Source organism: Vanellus vanellus, assembly GCF_965231255.1.
Source record: "Vanellus vanellus genome assembly, chromosome: 5".
Classification (NCBI taxonomy): Eukaryota; Metazoa; Chordata; class Aves; order Charadriiformes; family Charadriidae; genus Vanellus; species Vanellus vanellus.
Genome location: NC_138910.1, coordinates 28,296,755 through 28,314,881, shown reverse-complemented (window position 1 = coordinate 28,314,881; position 18,127 = coordinate 28,296,755). Strand labels below are relative to the sequence as shown.

General features: G+C 37.3%; 1 protein-coding gene across 1 annotated transcript in view; it reads left to right on the top strand.

Annotated features, from left to right (window-relative positions):
• The first annotated feature begins 942 nt into the window (after positions 1 to 942).
• Positions 943 to 18,127, top strand: part of PDE1A (phosphodiesterase 1A) — a 47,414-nt gene continuing 30,229 nt past the window's right edge. The window contains exons 1-6 of the mRNA XM_082484558.1: positions 943 to 1,043; positions 1,505 to 1,571; positions 2,537 to 2,653; positions 4,082 to 4,222; positions 9,894 to 9,994; positions 12,550 to 12,675. Of these exons, the coding sequence (XP_082340684.1) occupies positions 958 to 1,043; positions 1,505 to 1,571; positions 2,537 to 2,653; positions 4,082 to 4,222; positions 9,894 to 9,994; positions 12,550 to 12,675 (638 nt within the window). The 5' untranslated portion in view covers positions 943 to 957. The remainder of the gene's footprint in view (positions 1,044 to 1,504; positions 1,572 to 2,536; positions 2,654 to 4,081; positions 4,223 to 9,893; positions 9,995 to 12,549; positions 12,676 to 18,127) is intronic.

The following is an 18,127-nucleotide window of genomic DNA, read 5'->3' as shown; positions in this document are numbered from 1 at the left end:
AGAAAAAGGTTGTGTTCCTACATCTGCTACTTTTATAGAAGCGCAGAATTGAAGTGTTGACTCTGTTTCAAAAGAATATTTAGTTACGTGTTTCTTCTAAATAAACTGATGTCCTCCAATTCATTTTTGTTGAAGTTTCATTTTAATACTTTTTCTATTTTGCAAGAGGTATACATAACTTTTCTAACTTTTTGAACAACTAAGAACTGTGAAAGCTGACTTGCAATCCAATCTTGTATATTATCTTTAGTGCTATGATTTTGTTACTGCCTTCAACAGGAATACAGATCTCCATATGGAAGGAATTAGTTCTCTTTAATACTTTTATTGGACTGGAATAACGTGATGAGCATTTATACAGGGTATATACATTCACTGTAGCATTGCTATGTGATAACATTTAGTTTGCCTGTAAGTATCAAAACATTTTTTGTCCCATTTTGGAGGACAGATCAGATGGACCACTGGTGTTCTCAGTTGTAGCAGCGACCCCTTTCTGTAGATGTTCACGTCAGCCACTGTTTTAGATGTCTCCTCCGGATTTTATAACCTCTTGATCAATCCACCAAAGCTGTGACATCTTTGTAGAAAAATCTTCACTTGCCTTTACTTGAATATCTTGTATTTGAGTATCTTTTACCTTCTGGAATGTGAGCAGCAGGGGAGAGGGAGTATACCTGCTGTGCCCAGCTTCTCCGTGGCCTCAGTATGTCTACTAGAGAAGACATTTAGTGATGTGCTGAGTCAATTCTACAGATGGCCCCTGCTCTTGTTAAATTTTGTTAGCTGTTCACCTGTCCGTACTCCTTTTGCTTCAGTCTGCTATCTTCTTGGTTACCTTGTATTAATTTTTTTTGTAGGAAGCTTTTGGACACTGAGGATGAGCTCTCTGACATCCAGTCGGATTCGGTCCCGCTGGAAGTGCGGGACTGGTTAGCTTCTACATTCACCAGGGAAATGGGAATAGTGAAGAGGAGACCGGAAGAAAAGCCCAAATTCCGAAGCATTGTCCACGCTGTACAGGCTGGGATTTTTGTAGAAAGGTGAGAGCTTTATTTTCTCATTACAGCAAGTACTGCATTTAACCACAGTGTCTGTCACTGAAGATCCCTTAAGTGGTGGGATGAACTTGAAGCAAATCTTTGAGCCAGAATTTAAGTTTCAATTTCTGCAATTGCTCTATTTTTCTATACAGAAATCCATATGAAACTTCTAAATTTGTAATGAAATTTCCTGGGCTTTGGAAAATTCTGGAAATGAACTTTATGGCTTTGAAACTTCTACTCTAAAATGTACCAAAGACTGCACTAATGTAAAAGAGTTATATACCAGCAGATGGGCTTTTCTCATAAGTTCATAAAAAGACTTATGTCATCTTTGGGATCAGACCCTTAAATAGCTCACTATTATTTCACAAACTGTGAAAGATGAATTAAAAAATGAAAAAATGTTCCAGTACTTTTTAAAGGAGGGCTGTTCCTTAATATTTTATTTGTTCTTTTAGGATGTACCGAAGAACTTCTAGCATGGTTGGTTTGGCTTACCCCGCAGAAGTGATAGTAACATTTAAGGTGAAATAAGTTTAATCATTGTGGAATTTGGATGTGTTTGTACTTATGTTTAGTGACTTTTAGGGTGAAATGAATATATTTTTCTACTGAACCTACCCTAGCCATAGTTAGTACTAGAAAGCTGAGGACACAGAACAGAGAAATTAATAGTTAAAAATTCACAAATAGAATATGATTCTGTTTATTGTTTCACTGATTAGTTGTGATTTCATTTAGATGTTATTAGAGCAATAGGATGAAATTTGTATAGAAATTTTTATAGTAATGTGAGACATGGTTTTATCAGCTCCCAGTGGTATGGTAATCGGTGTCTCAGTAACAATTGTTTCCTTTTTAGGAAAGAAAAAGGAGAAGTAGTATTGGGATAGAGCTAACAAAAGAAGCTGCAGTTTATGGAACAAGTACAGTATTTGCTGTGAATTTAAGGCATTACTGTAGTTCACCCAACTTTTACTTCTTTTATAGAAGTAAAGTTTCTATGGCTACATATGCAATTAAAAATGGTATTTCTTGAGAATGTAGTACCTCACCTTTTTCTCTGAAGGTCAAACACTGTTATATTATTCTCAAATAGCCATATGGCTGTCATCGTGTTAATGAAATTTCATAATAGCCTATTTAAAGGATGGGTGTTCACAATAGCTCCATGAGGTTCTAGAGACATTTTGTATGCAGAAAGTTAAATTTGATAGATTAAGGCCTTTGATTTAAAGCATACAAAGTTGCATAGGTCATGTTACAAGTATTTGATTCGTAACTGGCACAACTATTTTCATCATTAATATTGAAATAGTCATTGATGTGTTATCTACAGTAGGGGCTTGAAAGAATTGGACAATAAAAAAACACCAAACTCTCACCCTTCTCTCCAAAAAACCCCCAAATATCTTTTCCACTGATTAACGGGAAACCTACTTAAACAGATGGAAATTTTATGTTTTTTTTTCTTTTCCCCTCATCTACAGGATGTTGATAAATGGTCTTTTGATGTATTTGCCCTAAATGAAGCAAGTGGAGAGCACAGTCTGAAATTTATGATGTATGAGCTGTTTACCCGATATGACCTTTTGAGCCGTTTCAAGGTCAGAAACTAGCCACAAATAAAAATATGTATGTGAAAATAAGTATGTCAAATCTAAAATACAAGAAAGCCAGGATATGTTTGAGATGTTTTTTTATTGTACAGCACAGTGCAGAATTTCAAAGAATATGGCAAATCAAACATTGTAATATGCCAATAGTTCTACCAAATGGAACTTCACCCAGAGCATGCAAATTTTTCTGCAACCCAAAAAACGGACAGCTATGTAGAGGCATTTCAAGTCAGTTTGGGATGGGGTGGTGCTGGTAAGGAGCTAGATGCTGTAAGCATTAAATAAACAGATTATGTATACAGCCTATTTGCTCAGCAGTACTGAATCAGTGTCCCAGCTTTATGGAACAAAGATTCCTAATAAGGCAGAAAACTGTAGTTATTCCTAAATACTTTTTTCGTGGTCTAGACCATAGTATGTTTCCCATCACTGTGCAGGGGTTTCAGCTGAACCTTCCTCTCCTAACCAACTTGGAGGATGTATAAGGAGAAGGCTGTTTTTCCAGGGTGTTTGCAGGGTGTTACAATACAATATGGAGTACTTAAAACCAAATTTGAAAGGCTGAGATAAAAACTGGATTGAGATGCCCAATTTATCGTTATAATAGTACTGAATGAAAGTTTCATTATAATTTCAAAATCTCTCCACTGCAAAACTCCATGCTCCTTTCAAAGAGCCTGACTCACTCTGAAATTGGTTTGAATATTTCAATTTTAATCGACAACCCAGACTCAGCTTTTCCCATCAAGCTTTTCCCTTCAAGTTCTGGGTGCTTGAAGTCAGAACCACACCAGGGCTAGCATTAGCAACACAGTCAGAAAGTACACAATATCACTGGCTCAGTGGGCTTAAGCCCATTCTCAGTCCCACTGCTTATCCTGCAGGGCTTTTAAATAAAGAAAAAAAATCTGAAGAAAAATGTCATTTAATTATATGGGAAAATAAATGGGACTAGATAGTACCTGTACTTCATACATTGCCTGGAGGAAGGGAAGGAAGTGAAGTCATCCTGTTAGATTCAAGGAAGCGTTGTCTCAGGCAAGGCAAAACTGGTGAAGAAAAGGAGATAATCCTATTGTTAGACTCCTATCTGTCATGCCTTTATTATGTGAGCAATCTATGCGTTCCTGGTACAGACAGATGTGTCTTGAAAACTATCTGATTGATAGCTCTGCAGTCTCTTCTACACTTACCACATGCTGTGTATGGTGTACGTAGAGGGATATAACATCTACAAGAACTGGGTGAAGACCACCTGATTCATGTAAGATATTAGAACTTTACATTTTAAATTTTTCTTTTGTTGTTTGTTAGCTAAACTCTATGGTATATTTATTTGTGGTTTATTTATTGAATGATTAATTTTGCAGCCGTTGCAGGAAAAAAACATTTATTTTAATTTTTGCTTCCCCCCAGATTCCTGTTCCCAACCTTATTTCATTTGCTGAAGCTCTTGAAGTTGGTTACAGCAAATACAAAAATCCGTATCACAATTTGATCCATGCAGCTGATGTTACTCAAACTGTGCATTACATAATGATTCACACTGGTATCATGGTAAGAAATACTGCAAAGTTCAATTTACTTCTTCTCTCAGACTATGCTGTTTTGGGTAAATGTGTTCATGTGTCTTTTTTTAAGGAAAAAGCTCCCTTGAAAATTGTGCAGAGATAGATTCCAAACTACCATTCCGGCTGTGAACTTTATGTAATTTTAACAGTTCTTCCAGATTGGAACTCTCCTGATGCAGAGTTAAAAAGAAGAAAAAATGTCCTCCTTAAATTCTTTTTGCTTTTCATTGCCTGAGCTTGGGTATTATATATCATACTAAAAGAGATACTTTTGCAGGAGTGGGCAGGTGGGAATTTTTCGCTTCCACATCAAAGCCTGGGAGGTGTGATCAGGCAAGGAAGCTTTAGTATCTGAGATCCTGGCCATTGAAAGATATACTGAATCAGTGCAGGCGTACTCAAATACTCTGCAGCTGCTTTTTCTTTTAGTTTATAACCTGATTTAGGACTGCTCTTGCGTACTGTATGTGCCTATAGTATGCAGGAGATTGCATTTGCCTTGCACCATTGCAATATCCCAATATTTTTTAGTATTTGCTTTGGGAATGAAAGTGAGTCTGTGCAAGCATTTTTACTCTAAACACTTATCTTAGATTTAATACCAGCAGCGGGCATCTCCTCGCTATCAGCTTGCTAGACAAAAGTAAATACTGACTGAAAGAAAAGGGACATCTCTGTCAATGGCCTTTTGATGATTTGTCTTCACGAAGAATGCACTTGATTAAAAAATAAATAAAAAGGAAGATGGGAAGTGACAGTGTCTGTTTGCCGTTTGCAGAGCCATGAAACAATTCCATAAAACTTTTCGAAAGGAAAATTTTAGGGCTGACTCTAGATGTTTGTGCTCCAATATGTACATAATAAATGACAGACATTCACTTAGGATAAGCCTTTTCTCACTGAAGGCTTTGGCTTTGGCTTCAGTGGAGGCAAGAACAAGTCCCTAGGCATTGTAGGGTTTGATTCTACTGTTTGAAGGAAGTGTTTTTCTTCTAAGCATCGAGTTTTTAAAGCTACATTTTAACACAAGTACTACTTGCAGAGTGAGGCCTGGAGTCTTCACCATCCAAGATTCCTTTTCACATTGAGATATTGTCTTGAGAAAGAACTTCCGTATCAGACTGAAGCATAGGCTAGACAGCTCTTGTCAAGATGAGTCCAAACCAAGGTTGTTGTCTACGATGTCCACCTGTCAAAATAGTATTTTAATAAAAGGAAAACCTTCGAGAGATCAGATCACGGTTCCTATCCTACCCTTGTCTTCTACTGTGAGATCAACTGCAAGCATGAAGTGATGTGAGACAAGTCTTTGTTGCAGGTATACGCCTGGATCAGCAACTGAACAGGAAAGAAAATCCCTGTGTTGTATTATACAGGATAACATCCCTTTGACCTGTTGTAACTGTGCCCCTCTGCTCTTCAAAGAAGACAAAGGCATCCAGATTTTCTTTGTGATGCCAGGACAAGGTTCAAACTTCCAGAGCTATCCTAGTCAATTTGGATTGCTTAGGCATTGATAAACTTTGCAACGCACTTTGTGTACCTCTGAACACTGAATGAAGGAGCCTGTTTCGTATTTGAATATCTGATATTCCACCAGGTGCACAGGAGAATGAGAAAGGCCTCTCCAACTCAAGTTTTACAATATTAGCATCTTAACCTTGTGACTGCATTTTTATGTGATTTGGCCAACTATTTTCAGAAAAGCTTAGACTTTATTGCTGTTACTTTGCTATAAAACCTCATTAATGTTGCAATGCTGCTACAAAATATTCCTATAAAATTGGGCCAGGTTTTAAATATTCACATTTGAAATGCTGAATTATGATATTGGAAAGTTCTTGGAAAGATATCTAACTAGGACAACACTTAGTCAGGAGTGCTTTCAAACACATGTAGCTTGCCAGGCAGAAGAAACATTTATAGAAACCAGTGTTTGAAAGAAGGCCTAGTGATTCTGCGGCTTGCAAAAGTATTTCTGTCCCAAATGTCATTTGCAGTTTAAGAACACATCAGTATCATGCAAATGTTCTATTTAACTTGTTGGTTTTTTTTCCTGTTGCCTGGTTAACTCTACAGAACCATACTCAGTAACAATTTGAAGTTTGCTTCTCAAGCTAATAGGTTTCAGACTATGTCCATTGTAATGCCTCTTTTAAGTCTTCTGTATCTTCTAACAAATACCTGGATTGGAGTCAATTTGATGCAATTCTGTATCAAATTCCTGTGTGTTTTTTGCAGATTATCATGTGATTTGAAGTTCTTGTGCTTTCATTGTATCTTAAGGAACTGAGACTGACTCCCAAATCTTGCAAAGAATTGCTGTCTTCCTTCTTCACTTCTGAAAGACACACTGAAGCAAATGTTTCAAAAAGCTGGGTTTTAGAAATTCCTTTTCATGATTCTGGTTGTTGAGGTCATACATTTTGTATCTTTTATAGGCACCTGGAAAACAGCCATATTTCAGCATTTGCCAGAAAATCTGGTTGGTCAGAGTTTATGCTTCTCCACAAGACTTTGGAGAGATTCCAGTGAAGAGTAACATGTATTCAGAGTCACAGAATCATAGAATGGTTAGAGTTAGAAGGGACCTTGAAGATCACCCAGTTCCAACCCCCCCTGCCATGGGCAGGGGCACCTTCCACTAGACTAGGTTGCTCAAAACCCCATCCAACCTGGCCTTAAACACCTTCCCTCCAGTGTGTCGACTGCATGACACAGCTTGGTGTTGTCAGCAGACTTGCTGAGAGTGCATTCAGTCCCACTGTCCATGTCGGTGACAAAGATGTTAAACATTGGCCCCAGTACCGACCACCGAGGAACGCCACTTGTCACTGTTCTTCACTTGGACATTGAGCTGTTGACTGCAATTCTTTGAGTGCAACTATCCAGCCAGTTCTTTATCTGCCAAGTGGTCCATCTGTCAAATTCATGTCTCTCCAATTTAGAGACAAGGATGTCATGAGGGAAAGTGTCAAATGCTTTGCACAAGTCCAGATTGATGATGTCAATTGCTCTTCCCTCATCCCCCAATACCATAATGCCAGTATAGAAGACCACCAAATTTGTCAGGCATGATTTACCCTTAGTGAAGCCATTCTGGCTGTCACCGATCACCTCCTTATTTTCCATGTGCGTTGGCATAGTTTCCAGGACATTCTGCTCTTGCTAGGCACAGAGGTGAGACTGACCGGCCTGTATTTCTCCAGGTCTTCCTTTTTCCCCCTTTTAAAAATGGGGGTTATTTTTCCCCTTTTCCAGTCAGCAGGAACTTCACTGGAATGCCATGACTTCTCAAATATGATGGATAGTGGCTTAGCAACTTCATCTGCCAGTTCCCTCAGGACCCATGGATGAATCTCATCAGGTCCCACAGACTTGTGCACCTTCAGGTTCCTTAGATGCTCTTGAACCTGCTCTTCTCCTAAAGTCACTTTAAAGAAGTAAAATTATCATTGTATTTTCCAAAAGTTACTGTCTATTTTAAGTAACAAGATCCAGCCACCTCAGATCAATGTGATAGAAAGTTAGATATCACAGATGGCACACAATCTATTAACCTTCGCAAGAGATTAAATCCCAGATGATACGACTGAAATATGTAACTCAAGCTTGTATTTGTGAAGTCTTCATCTTTATAAAGATTTAAGAACCTAAGTCCCAGGGAATACATCTTGTAAAGAACTTTTGAGTCATCGATCATCTTCCCACCATCCCTTTTCTCCTCCCACGTACCTGTATTGCTCAAACTAAAGGAAAAGATGTCTTTACTGTCAATAGGTGCATTGTGAGACTCCCTTTCTTACTCATTTTTTAATCCATCTTTGTTTAAAAAAATAGTTTGAACCAGAGCTCATGAAAAGTTGAAAAGCATCTATTTACCTATAAGTAATTTATAATACTCAAAAACATTTCTCAATAAAAGAGATCTTTTCCAATATGTGTTACACCTGCATGGCATAGTATCTTCCAGGAGGGAAGCAAGTTCCAGCTCTTAGCAGTCTTGCAGGCCTCCGGATACCTGCTTTTCCTTCTCCCGTTGAGGAAAACACTTAACTGTCTCTCTAAGAGCTTTCTTCTGCTTCCTTAGAAAACCTTTAGCTAAAGCAGTTCTCCGATTCTCTGAGTTGAATACCGATCTGAATTTTGACAGCACAGCTAGAGTCTCCAGAATACTTGCTCTCATATCGTACCGTATGAAGTTTCTGTGTAGCCCATAGGTATTGTTTGTAAGGAATGCTCTTCTACTTATAAATGCATTGTCTAGCAACTATGTCGGTTACTAAAAAAGCTGATCTTTGAAAAGGCACCCTAAAGAAAAAGTTTATCTTTAACTTTAGTTACTAATAATTTCTGTGTTTCTATTCCGTTTGGTAGGTTGAAAACATTGTGAAAGCCAGGACCGGTCATGGCCTGGTTTCTTGTGACACACAATACGATGAAGGTCATCGTTTCCATTTTTAGAACTGCTTACAGTACATTCTCATTCCTCTGTTGTGACCTTTTTTAATCTATACTGCTTCACCAACAACCAGTACTTGTTGTTCCTCAGCAGTCTTATTTTGTTGCTGAATGACCTATTTCATTATTCTCACATGACTTTTGAATCTTGACTCTTTCCTTTCCTCTTCTTTGAAAGAAGTACTACTACTGGCAGCTTATATTACTTCTGGCAGCTTATACATCTTATATCCAGTCATACACGTGTATGTGCATATATGGGTGCATAAGGATGAAATCATTCTTCGAACCTTTAGTACAAAAGCTTATTTCTACACTAAAAAATCTGAAATATGTGTGGAAATGCTTGACTGGCATTTGACTTAATCGGTCCTATGACTGTGGGGGTTAATTATCATATGATTTTTCTGCCCCCATTTTTAGATGGAGTAAATTTTGTCCTCAAGGATGATTTGTCATTCAAGAAATAGAACTTGAAAAATAAAATAAAAGAGGTTTTTTTACAAACCGAGCGATACAGAACAGCCTCGGTTAGCAAGAGGTATAAAAATGCACAAAACTCTAGGGTCTGCATTATTTTGTATACATGACCTGTGTTACCTTTTGTTCTGTGTAACTGTATACTAGCCTTATGCACTCTTTTTTTGCATTAGTACAAAGTATGATAAAATTTAGAGCAGCAAAATCTCCCATGGGCTTAGTTTCAGTGCTATTTACACTGGTAAAATACAGTTAATACTGTTATTATGAACTGTATATATGTTACTATGAACTGTATATATTGTTCACTAAAAGACAAATTATAACCTTAACGTCATATCAAGTTTTTAGGTGAATGTACCATAATTTGGCAAGTGCCATGTATGGGCTAGCAGATTAGATGCTTCCTACTCATATCAGCTACAAAGTATACCATGTAATTATCTTAATAACATAATATTTTTGGCTGTCAATATTTACTTACTTACTTTACTTTATGACCATAAGGATGTTAACTTGGTCTTAGAGAAACCATTTCAAGTACAAGGAGTTATTTTACTGTATAATACTGAAGTGTTATGGATATACAGTTACCTGGAATAAGAATAAAGTTTACTTAAATTGAAGATAATGCAAAACATTTCCAGTACTGTAGCATTTAATCTGAATTAGGCTATTATAGAAAATATGACTAAGATTTGTTTTTCATTTACCAGCACTGGCTCACAGAACTGGAAATTTTAGCAATGATCTTTGCAGCTGCCGTCCACGATTACGAACATACTGGGACCACGAACAATTTTCATATTCAGACAAGGTAAGCAAAGTGGTCTTTTAATTGTCATATCTGGAGTTTGCTATTCATTGAACTGTGTCATACCTCTTACTGGTACAGCCAGCAAGTAGCCAGGTCAATCCTGATTTTACAAATTGATTCCTTGACCTCTGCACAGTTAATGGGACTGCTCACATGAACAAAGACAGCGTGGAAAAGTAAGGCGTTAGCTCCATAATGTTTGAAATCATTATATTTTGGAGCTGATATGTCAAGAGAGGTTTCAAAAAGATTCAGAACGTAGACTTGAAAAACCCTCACCCCTCTATTTGCTCGCTTAAATTTAGATACTTTCAACTCTACGTTTTATTTCTTCCACAGTGTCCCCAGAAAAATACCACTTCACTTTCAGCAATGTGTCTGCACTTATTGCAGGTGCTACATTTTGTTTCAAATTGTGTATTAAACTTACAGGGTCTTAGTACAGAGGGAGAAACCTTCAAGTACAGCTTTAGAAATCCTTACCAAGAGTCCTCTCCTAGCATATTTTGACAGCATCTGCAAGTTACAAAAAAGAAGTCTAGAAAGAAAACCAGTTTGAAAGTCGGGCTAACTGTATTCTCATGCAGGCACAGCGTGTCATCTTAGCCTTTGGTCCAGAACAACAGCATATACCTCTCTCCCTTGACATTTTTTCAGCATATCAAAGGAAAACAGTGACTAATCCATTTCTGGGTGATAAATGGTACAGCTGATACTTAGCCTAGTACAAAGCATCTTATTGTTCTCTCACACTAGGCTGTTCTTTGTTTTTAGTATCTTCAGTTGAGGAGTCGGCTTTACCTCCTCTTGAAAAAAAAAAATCATCAAACTACTGGCATATTCTAACACAATGGTTCTGTGCTAGAAATACTACTATGAACAGAAGCATCCTCGCACTCACCTATGCAGATAAAGTGCCCAATGGTTACATTTAAACTACATACTTTTGCCCCAACATGCGCCCTTCAATAATGAACAAATTCTAGATCTGCAGTTGCAATAACGGCATAATTTTTTTTTCCCTCAGCACAGTCTGGCTAAAAATAAACTGCAGTTTGTTGTTCCAAGTTTATATGACTTTTCTATTTTTGTCCTTAATATTTTGCTCTGAAGTATTGCAAAAGTGGAAAATGAATTAAGCTGTTAGCCTTTGAATTTTACTTGTACGTACTTGCAAACAGGTATTTGTTTTGTGATGGAGCTCATTCTTCCCTCCTAGTGGAACTTGGCCCTGATGTGGCATCCCAGGGCTGTGATTCCAGGCATCTTTTGCCTGAGGAAAGCTGACAAAATGGCTGTCATAGTCATAGCAAATCTTAGCGCTGTTTAAAACTAGCCATAAGTAGCTATGTGGGTCAAAGTGTGCTTCATAAACATTTGTGAGTGGCAATTCACAGATTTTCCCATGATTTTAGTAGGATTATGGATGTAAACATATTCATTATTTAGGTAGGTTATGGTTTGTCCCCCCTAAATAAAGTTTCCAATCAAATTTTAATTTTTTAGATTCTTTGGAATCATACCGTACATGTGGGTGATTAAACTGAATATGTGCTATTGCTGAACAGAACAAGAGGTTGAATTTACCTTATTAATATCAGAGTAAAATGTGCTGCTAAATCATCACACCTTTCTTCTAGTACAGACTTTTCAATTGACCAAATTAAAATACTCAGGAATAGTTTTATAAGAAGAGAAGTGTAGCAGAGAGGGGAGACCCAAGGTTGCTTAGCAAGTCAAATCAGGTCTTGGGGAAACAAATTCCCCAAGAATTAATGAAGCTTGAAGCTAAGTATAAGTCCATACCACATCAAAATTTGTGAAAATCTATATGTAATTTTCATATTGTAGGTTAGTCTTTAATTAAGAGGGGAAAGATACTGTTGAGGGTGCAAATGTTTTGGTAAGAGTCTGGCTTTAGGAAGAACTTGAATGCAATCAAATTTCAGCGTAGCGTGTCTTCCCTTCCTTTCTTATGAGGCTCAAGGTTTGGTTGTTTTTCTGACAAAAGATGGCATTTACTTAAAAATATACGAAATTGAAAGTTTTTAATATTTTATTATTTACAGCTCATTCCAATTATGAGTGACATGGACAAAAGCACATCTCTGTCAGAACAGGGGTAGTAACCTCTTAATACCCAGGCTATGTGTGGAGCCCCCCCTGCTGGTGAATGCATTTCATTTTAAATGGTTGTGTCACCAAAGAGTACTCTTGAGTAGCCTAATTAGAGCATTTCTGTTGCTCTACGATCCTATCTACAGTCAAGAAGCTCAAAGAGCTCCTCACAAAGTTTTGTCACAGTTATGTCATATAAATAAAACATTACACATTTAAAAAGATGCCTTTCCCACAAATATTATATACAATGGTATAATGATATTTTTTTATGCACTTGGGATGGAAACTTTATCAGTATTTGATGCAATAGGAACAAATAAACATAGTTTGATGTATACAGTCAATAGTTCTTATGGAGAATACACAGTCCTGCTTTCCCCAGTGCCATTATCAGGATGCTATTGCAAATTCTGCCTCATTTTTTTTAACACTAGGTCAGATGTTGCAATATTGTACAATGATCGTTCTGTTCTTGAAAATCATCATGTAAGTGCTGCGTATAGACTCATGCAAGAAGAAGAGATGAACATCCTGGCAAATTTAACCAAAGATGACTGGAGGTAAGACTTACTGTGATATTCAAACTTAATTCCAGTAGTTAAAAAAAATAAAAAACGCCAGGCCTTCCATGTGGAGTCTATTTTAAGAGCTCAAATTACAGGAAGAAACTTTGGCACTGGAAGGAGTAATGGATATTTAGAGCTTAGGGAAGGCTGCTGTAGTGCAAAGAAGTACTGTTTGGGAGACTCCATATAATTTTCCAAGTGAGGTTGGGCATTTATGAGGCACAGTGTTGGACTGTGTGGCCAGTGTCTCAGGTGAGATAGCTGGCCAGGAAAACTTACAGTGCTGTCCCTCGTCAGCTAGGTTACCTTCGTCTAACTGGGTTAAAATCTTGGTGCAGAGTCACACTCTGAGCACTAATGCCTCTGGGATTTCTGCTGTGTAACATAGCACAGCACAATCACGTGTTGGTTAAGCATTAAAAAATGAATTAGCTAGAGAGTCCAAAAATAATCAAGTAAAGCACTACAGAAATCTCTCTTTTCTTCTTCTTCTTAATTTTAGCGTAATTCCTGAAGAAAATTCGACCAGCTGAGAGTCAGGATCATAATTGATATGTCACAAATGCTAAGACCTGTAAAACCAAAAAAAAAAGTGTTAGAGATAAGACTTTCTCCATTATTTGAAAGGACATGTGATCTTTGTGTATCTTTGATGGATACATATAGCACTTAAAATATGTCTTCTGTGTGTTTCTGTAAACATAGCTATTATTCAGAGATCCTAAAAATAACTTTTAAATAGGTGGACTGTGAGAGATGTTCTGCTTCCAGAGAAGTCTCCCACTGTGGATGATGCCACCATGAGTAACAAAGCTATACTCTGCTTTATTTATATTTCCACAAAACTATACTTTTATGAAGCAATACGTGACTGTCAGATCAAATTTTGGTGTGGTGTATATTTGCAGATGAAGGACTGTTTTACTTGGTAAATTTACATGATTTTACTTATCTACGTGATCAGAACACCCCTAAAGTGTTTATTGAATGTAAGTCTGCTGACCCTTTTGGTTTTCAATTCATTATTGTTCTGTAGCTACTCCAAAACACTTAATATTAAAGTATTTTTAATTTGTTATTTGATACAAAGTAAGACAGGAAGCATGCGGTTTTTCATTCTTATAAAAGATTTCTTCTCAGAGGATACTCATTTGGATTTAGTTATCATAAAGTTTGTGTTGTAAATTTAGTTCTGGAGAAAGATCTCTGGAAGTAAACTGTAAACTTCAGCAATAGTTGTAATATACACCTAGATTCCCATTGCCAACATGAATCAGCCTTGCTCTGCTTGCAACTGTTTTGGGCCTGACAGTTTTGGGACTGATAAGTTTCTCTGACTCTATTTTTGCTTGTCCTAGCTATTGAGTGTGGAGAAAGTGACTATGCCAGTAGACAGCCATCAGAGGCTGCTATTCTCTCTTTTAAAACCATCATTGTAGAGAGGTAATGATTTTCAAATCTTCAGATTTGTTGCCTTGAGTATGGTTTTTTGAAGTGTTGTTTCATATTGTGTCCTGCCAGAGAATACTTCCAGGTAGAAAGGGGCAGATCTTCTTCAGTTGAATTTCAGTTCAGAACTGGATCAAAGATGGCTTGAAGGCATTTATGTGCTTCCCCTTTCTTGGCTCCTTCATCGCTGGAGACCACCATAAATGAGTATAGTTTGGGAATCCTTGCAGCAACACGCAGTTGCTCCAGCTGACAGAAATCTGGCTGCCAGCTAGTAAAGTGCATCCCAGTTGTTCCCTTTTGTTATGTCACTGGGGAAAAGAGTGATAGGATGGAAACTCCTGTGAAAGAAAATATTCCCCAATGGAAGGAGGAGCCTATGGTTTCCAGGTGTGTGGTGTTTATACATATTGCTTTGGTGGACTGCAGCAGAATAAAGGGAGGAATGTAATAGATTGTCTTCACATTTCTGAAGTACATTCTTCTCTGCATAGATTGCTCGGTCTGGTCTTACCACAGTTCTTTTTCTTTATATTATGGACCCTTTGCTCTAACTTCCGTTGTATTTGATTTCTCCATGGTTTTTGAACCTGTGATAAACTACCATGTTCCTTCAGAAGTTGCTCAGTCTTTGAGGTGTGTTTGCACTTGCTTTTTGATCTTCTTTCGCTGTAACCCAATTTGGATTTCCTGGAAGATTTTATTATCGTTTTGCAAATTTTGTTTGTATACAGTGGCAGCACAGATCCAGTCCACTATTATACGCAACCAGTTTGAAGTTGGTGGGATCTGGCACCCAGAGAAAGTAGAATTTGTGGTCTCTTGTTGGGGCTATTCAGTATAACTTAGAAGAGATGTATGAACTGACTAATAAGCTCAAGCAACTTAAAAGAGGACACTCAGTTCCATGTTTTGTCACTTAGCTGGGCAATTACAGTCTGTAATGGTACAAAAAAAAAATGGTAACTTCCAAAGTGCCAGTCTGAGAACCTACACAACCTGTTAAAGTCTGATACTTAATTTAGAGGGTCAGTCATGGAAATGATGGTTTCCTGGTATTCGTTTCTAGTATCCAAAAATACCCTTTACCCTGTCATCAGATACAGTTGTTCAGTGATGCAATGACAGATCTGTTAGCCACTTAAAAGAGACTCTTCAATTTTCTAATTATTACTAGAGTGAACTTCTTGGATCTGTACTGAAATTCATGCTATTAGACTAACGGTTTTGAAGTTTGCACTGAATCTAATTGGCAGTAAATTGAAATGATAATTTGTTCAACTTTTTAATGTACTTCTTGGCACTGATTAATTTCTTGACTGCTGTCAGATCTATTTTCTTGAGTTGCAGCGATTTCATTTTTTTAAAGTTTAATACCCTTGCCTATTTAAACTGCGGTTCTGCTAATTATTTCAGCAAGATGAAGCAAAATGACTGAGAATGACTCTATAGTATTACCTTTTCTTTTCTACTTGTTAACGTTAAGAAGATAAATGCACTAATAAACTGTCAGCTTCAATTAAGTTTAAAACATAGGGTTTGGGTCTGAGCAGGGAAACACTGCCAGCATCCTGATGAGGATGCCCTTTGTGGAGAACGCCTGTGACATTCATAGTCATTTCTCACTATTTTCTCAACTCTGAAAGTACATTCCAGTCTTCCATATTGTCCTGTTTCTCTCACTTTGCACCCCTAAATAACTAAAGAGAGATCCCTTTTTGTCCCTCTTTCTCCTTTGATTTAGCAGGCTCCTGGTGTTCTAGCACCCCATGTGTTACGTCAACAATCAGGCGGTATTAGTGTCTCAAAGCATTCCAGTCATAAGGCATACAATGTTATATTGCCCGATTATATAAAAAAACTAACAAAATAATATTCGTTATGTACAATGCATAATGAACAGCTTTTCTTTCACAAATTCCCTTGGGAGTCTTCTGTCTGAGGAAAGCAGGATGGCTGTAACTTGCAAGATAAACCTTAAATCTTCAGTTCCCAACTTGCTTTTGCTCATCTTAGCCTGTTCCTGCATTTTTTCGTTAGTTTTCAGCTGACTAAATGTCTTTGTCATGGACAAATCTGGGTAAAGCTGGTTTCTGTTTATCAGTTAACTACTTTTCCAAGAAATTCATGTGCCACTCCCTGTCTCTTGTTTATTACAGCATTATTCATGTCATTTTTTCACATCGTCTTGCATCTATTTTTTTACAGTATCCTATCCGTAGGACATATGGATATAGGAGGGTTAAGAAAGGATGACAGTACAGGACATGACGGTTTACTTAAGAGAAATTGAGATTGTATACTCAAAACCAGTAATCTTCCAACTGGGGGCCCCAGAAACATGCTATGCGCCATACACGAATACTGTTGCCACTTCCCGTCATAGAACTAAAGATGACAACACCTGCGTATCTTTTCACCGTGGTAGCATGAGCAATGCTAACTGTATTATCCCGATGAATGCTTAATGAAGTGGGCAGAGATTTCTCTCTGGGAGTTACCTACGAGACTGGCTGAAGTCTCCTTCAATATGGAAATTGAGATGATTTTTTTTTCACTGTGACACCATTTGGGAACGATTTAAGTTCAAGAGTAATTTTCTGTGCAGTGGTAGTAGACTGAGCATTCGTAGGTCTCGTAGAGCTCTATTTCACTCATTTCTCAATTTTACATCCCTCTATTGATGATGGATGGGGGCACAGGCAGGAAACAACTGCAGACTGTAGGTGGAGAGCCTCTCCTTTGCTGTTAACCAGCTTTTTAGTGGCGTGAAATCTTCAGAAGTGTATGAGGACAGTGCTACATTGTTTGATCCTTATTCAGATGACAGAGGTAAGAATTAGGGTTTGTCTGCTGCCATGGCAGTGTAAACTGGAAGCAGCATTCACTTCTCTGCGTGTCTTGTGTAGTAGGGGTGATTTCTGATTAGTCTGAAAAGTTCAGACATGGAAAGTTCCTAGGAAAATCTCCTGTAGACAGGGGTAGTGATAGTTATTTCAGTCTTATGAACAATGGGGTTTAAGAATGCAGAGCCCTCAGTTTTCATGCCATGATAGCTGTTCTGGTTTGGGTGTTTGTTTTTTTTTTTTTTTTCAATGGGTTTGGCTGTGTTTGAAGGGTACAGTTTCAAAGCAATGCAGAGGAGGAACAGTTGGGATGCAAATTAATTAGTATCTTATTATGAGGTCAGATAAGGTAAGGCATTTTCTAAACACAAGTTGCTATGGCTGCATATTATTGAGTAGAAGTGAGAGGGCTGAGACTTTATCAAGTTACATCAAAGCAAATCAGGAATAAATACACAAAAATCAATGAGGAGTATCAGCTTAAATATGCAATTAATTTGGCTCGGTCTTGATAGTTTTTATAACAAACTATTCCAGCAGCTGTAAAGAAAACTGCAGTTTAATTCTTTAAAACATAATCGTTTGAAAAAACTGCATTATTAAGTCAAAGGTATTAATACAATATGAAAGATCAGTGAGGATGACTAAAGTAGGAATCTACTGTTGTAATTGATTGGGGGTGTGCTCATGAAGATATATGCTACATGATTGAAGATTTTATGTGGTGAATTGTCCCTGATATACATATAAGCAATACGTGCACATAAATCCTCCTAGACCATTTAAAAAGCATGTAAATAAAGACCCAGTAGACTCCTACACGGTCCGTATAAAATCCTTCTACATCAAGGGAACAGAATTTTCCAAATCAGTAATTATTGTTGACAAAATTAATGTACTTTCATATGCAATGAGAATTAATACACTTTCTTACATGATTCATGTTTTACTATTTTCGTATTCATTTAATAGAAAGCTGATGGACAAACCAACATCTCTGACCATAATACCAAAATATAGATAAATTATAAATCCCAAACTTGTTCTGATTCATGAAATAGGGATTAAGGTATTTTTGAGATGAAGGGTAGTTTATTGTAATGTACATAATTGGTATAACATTGATAGTGTTTCAGATATAATAGTTCTTG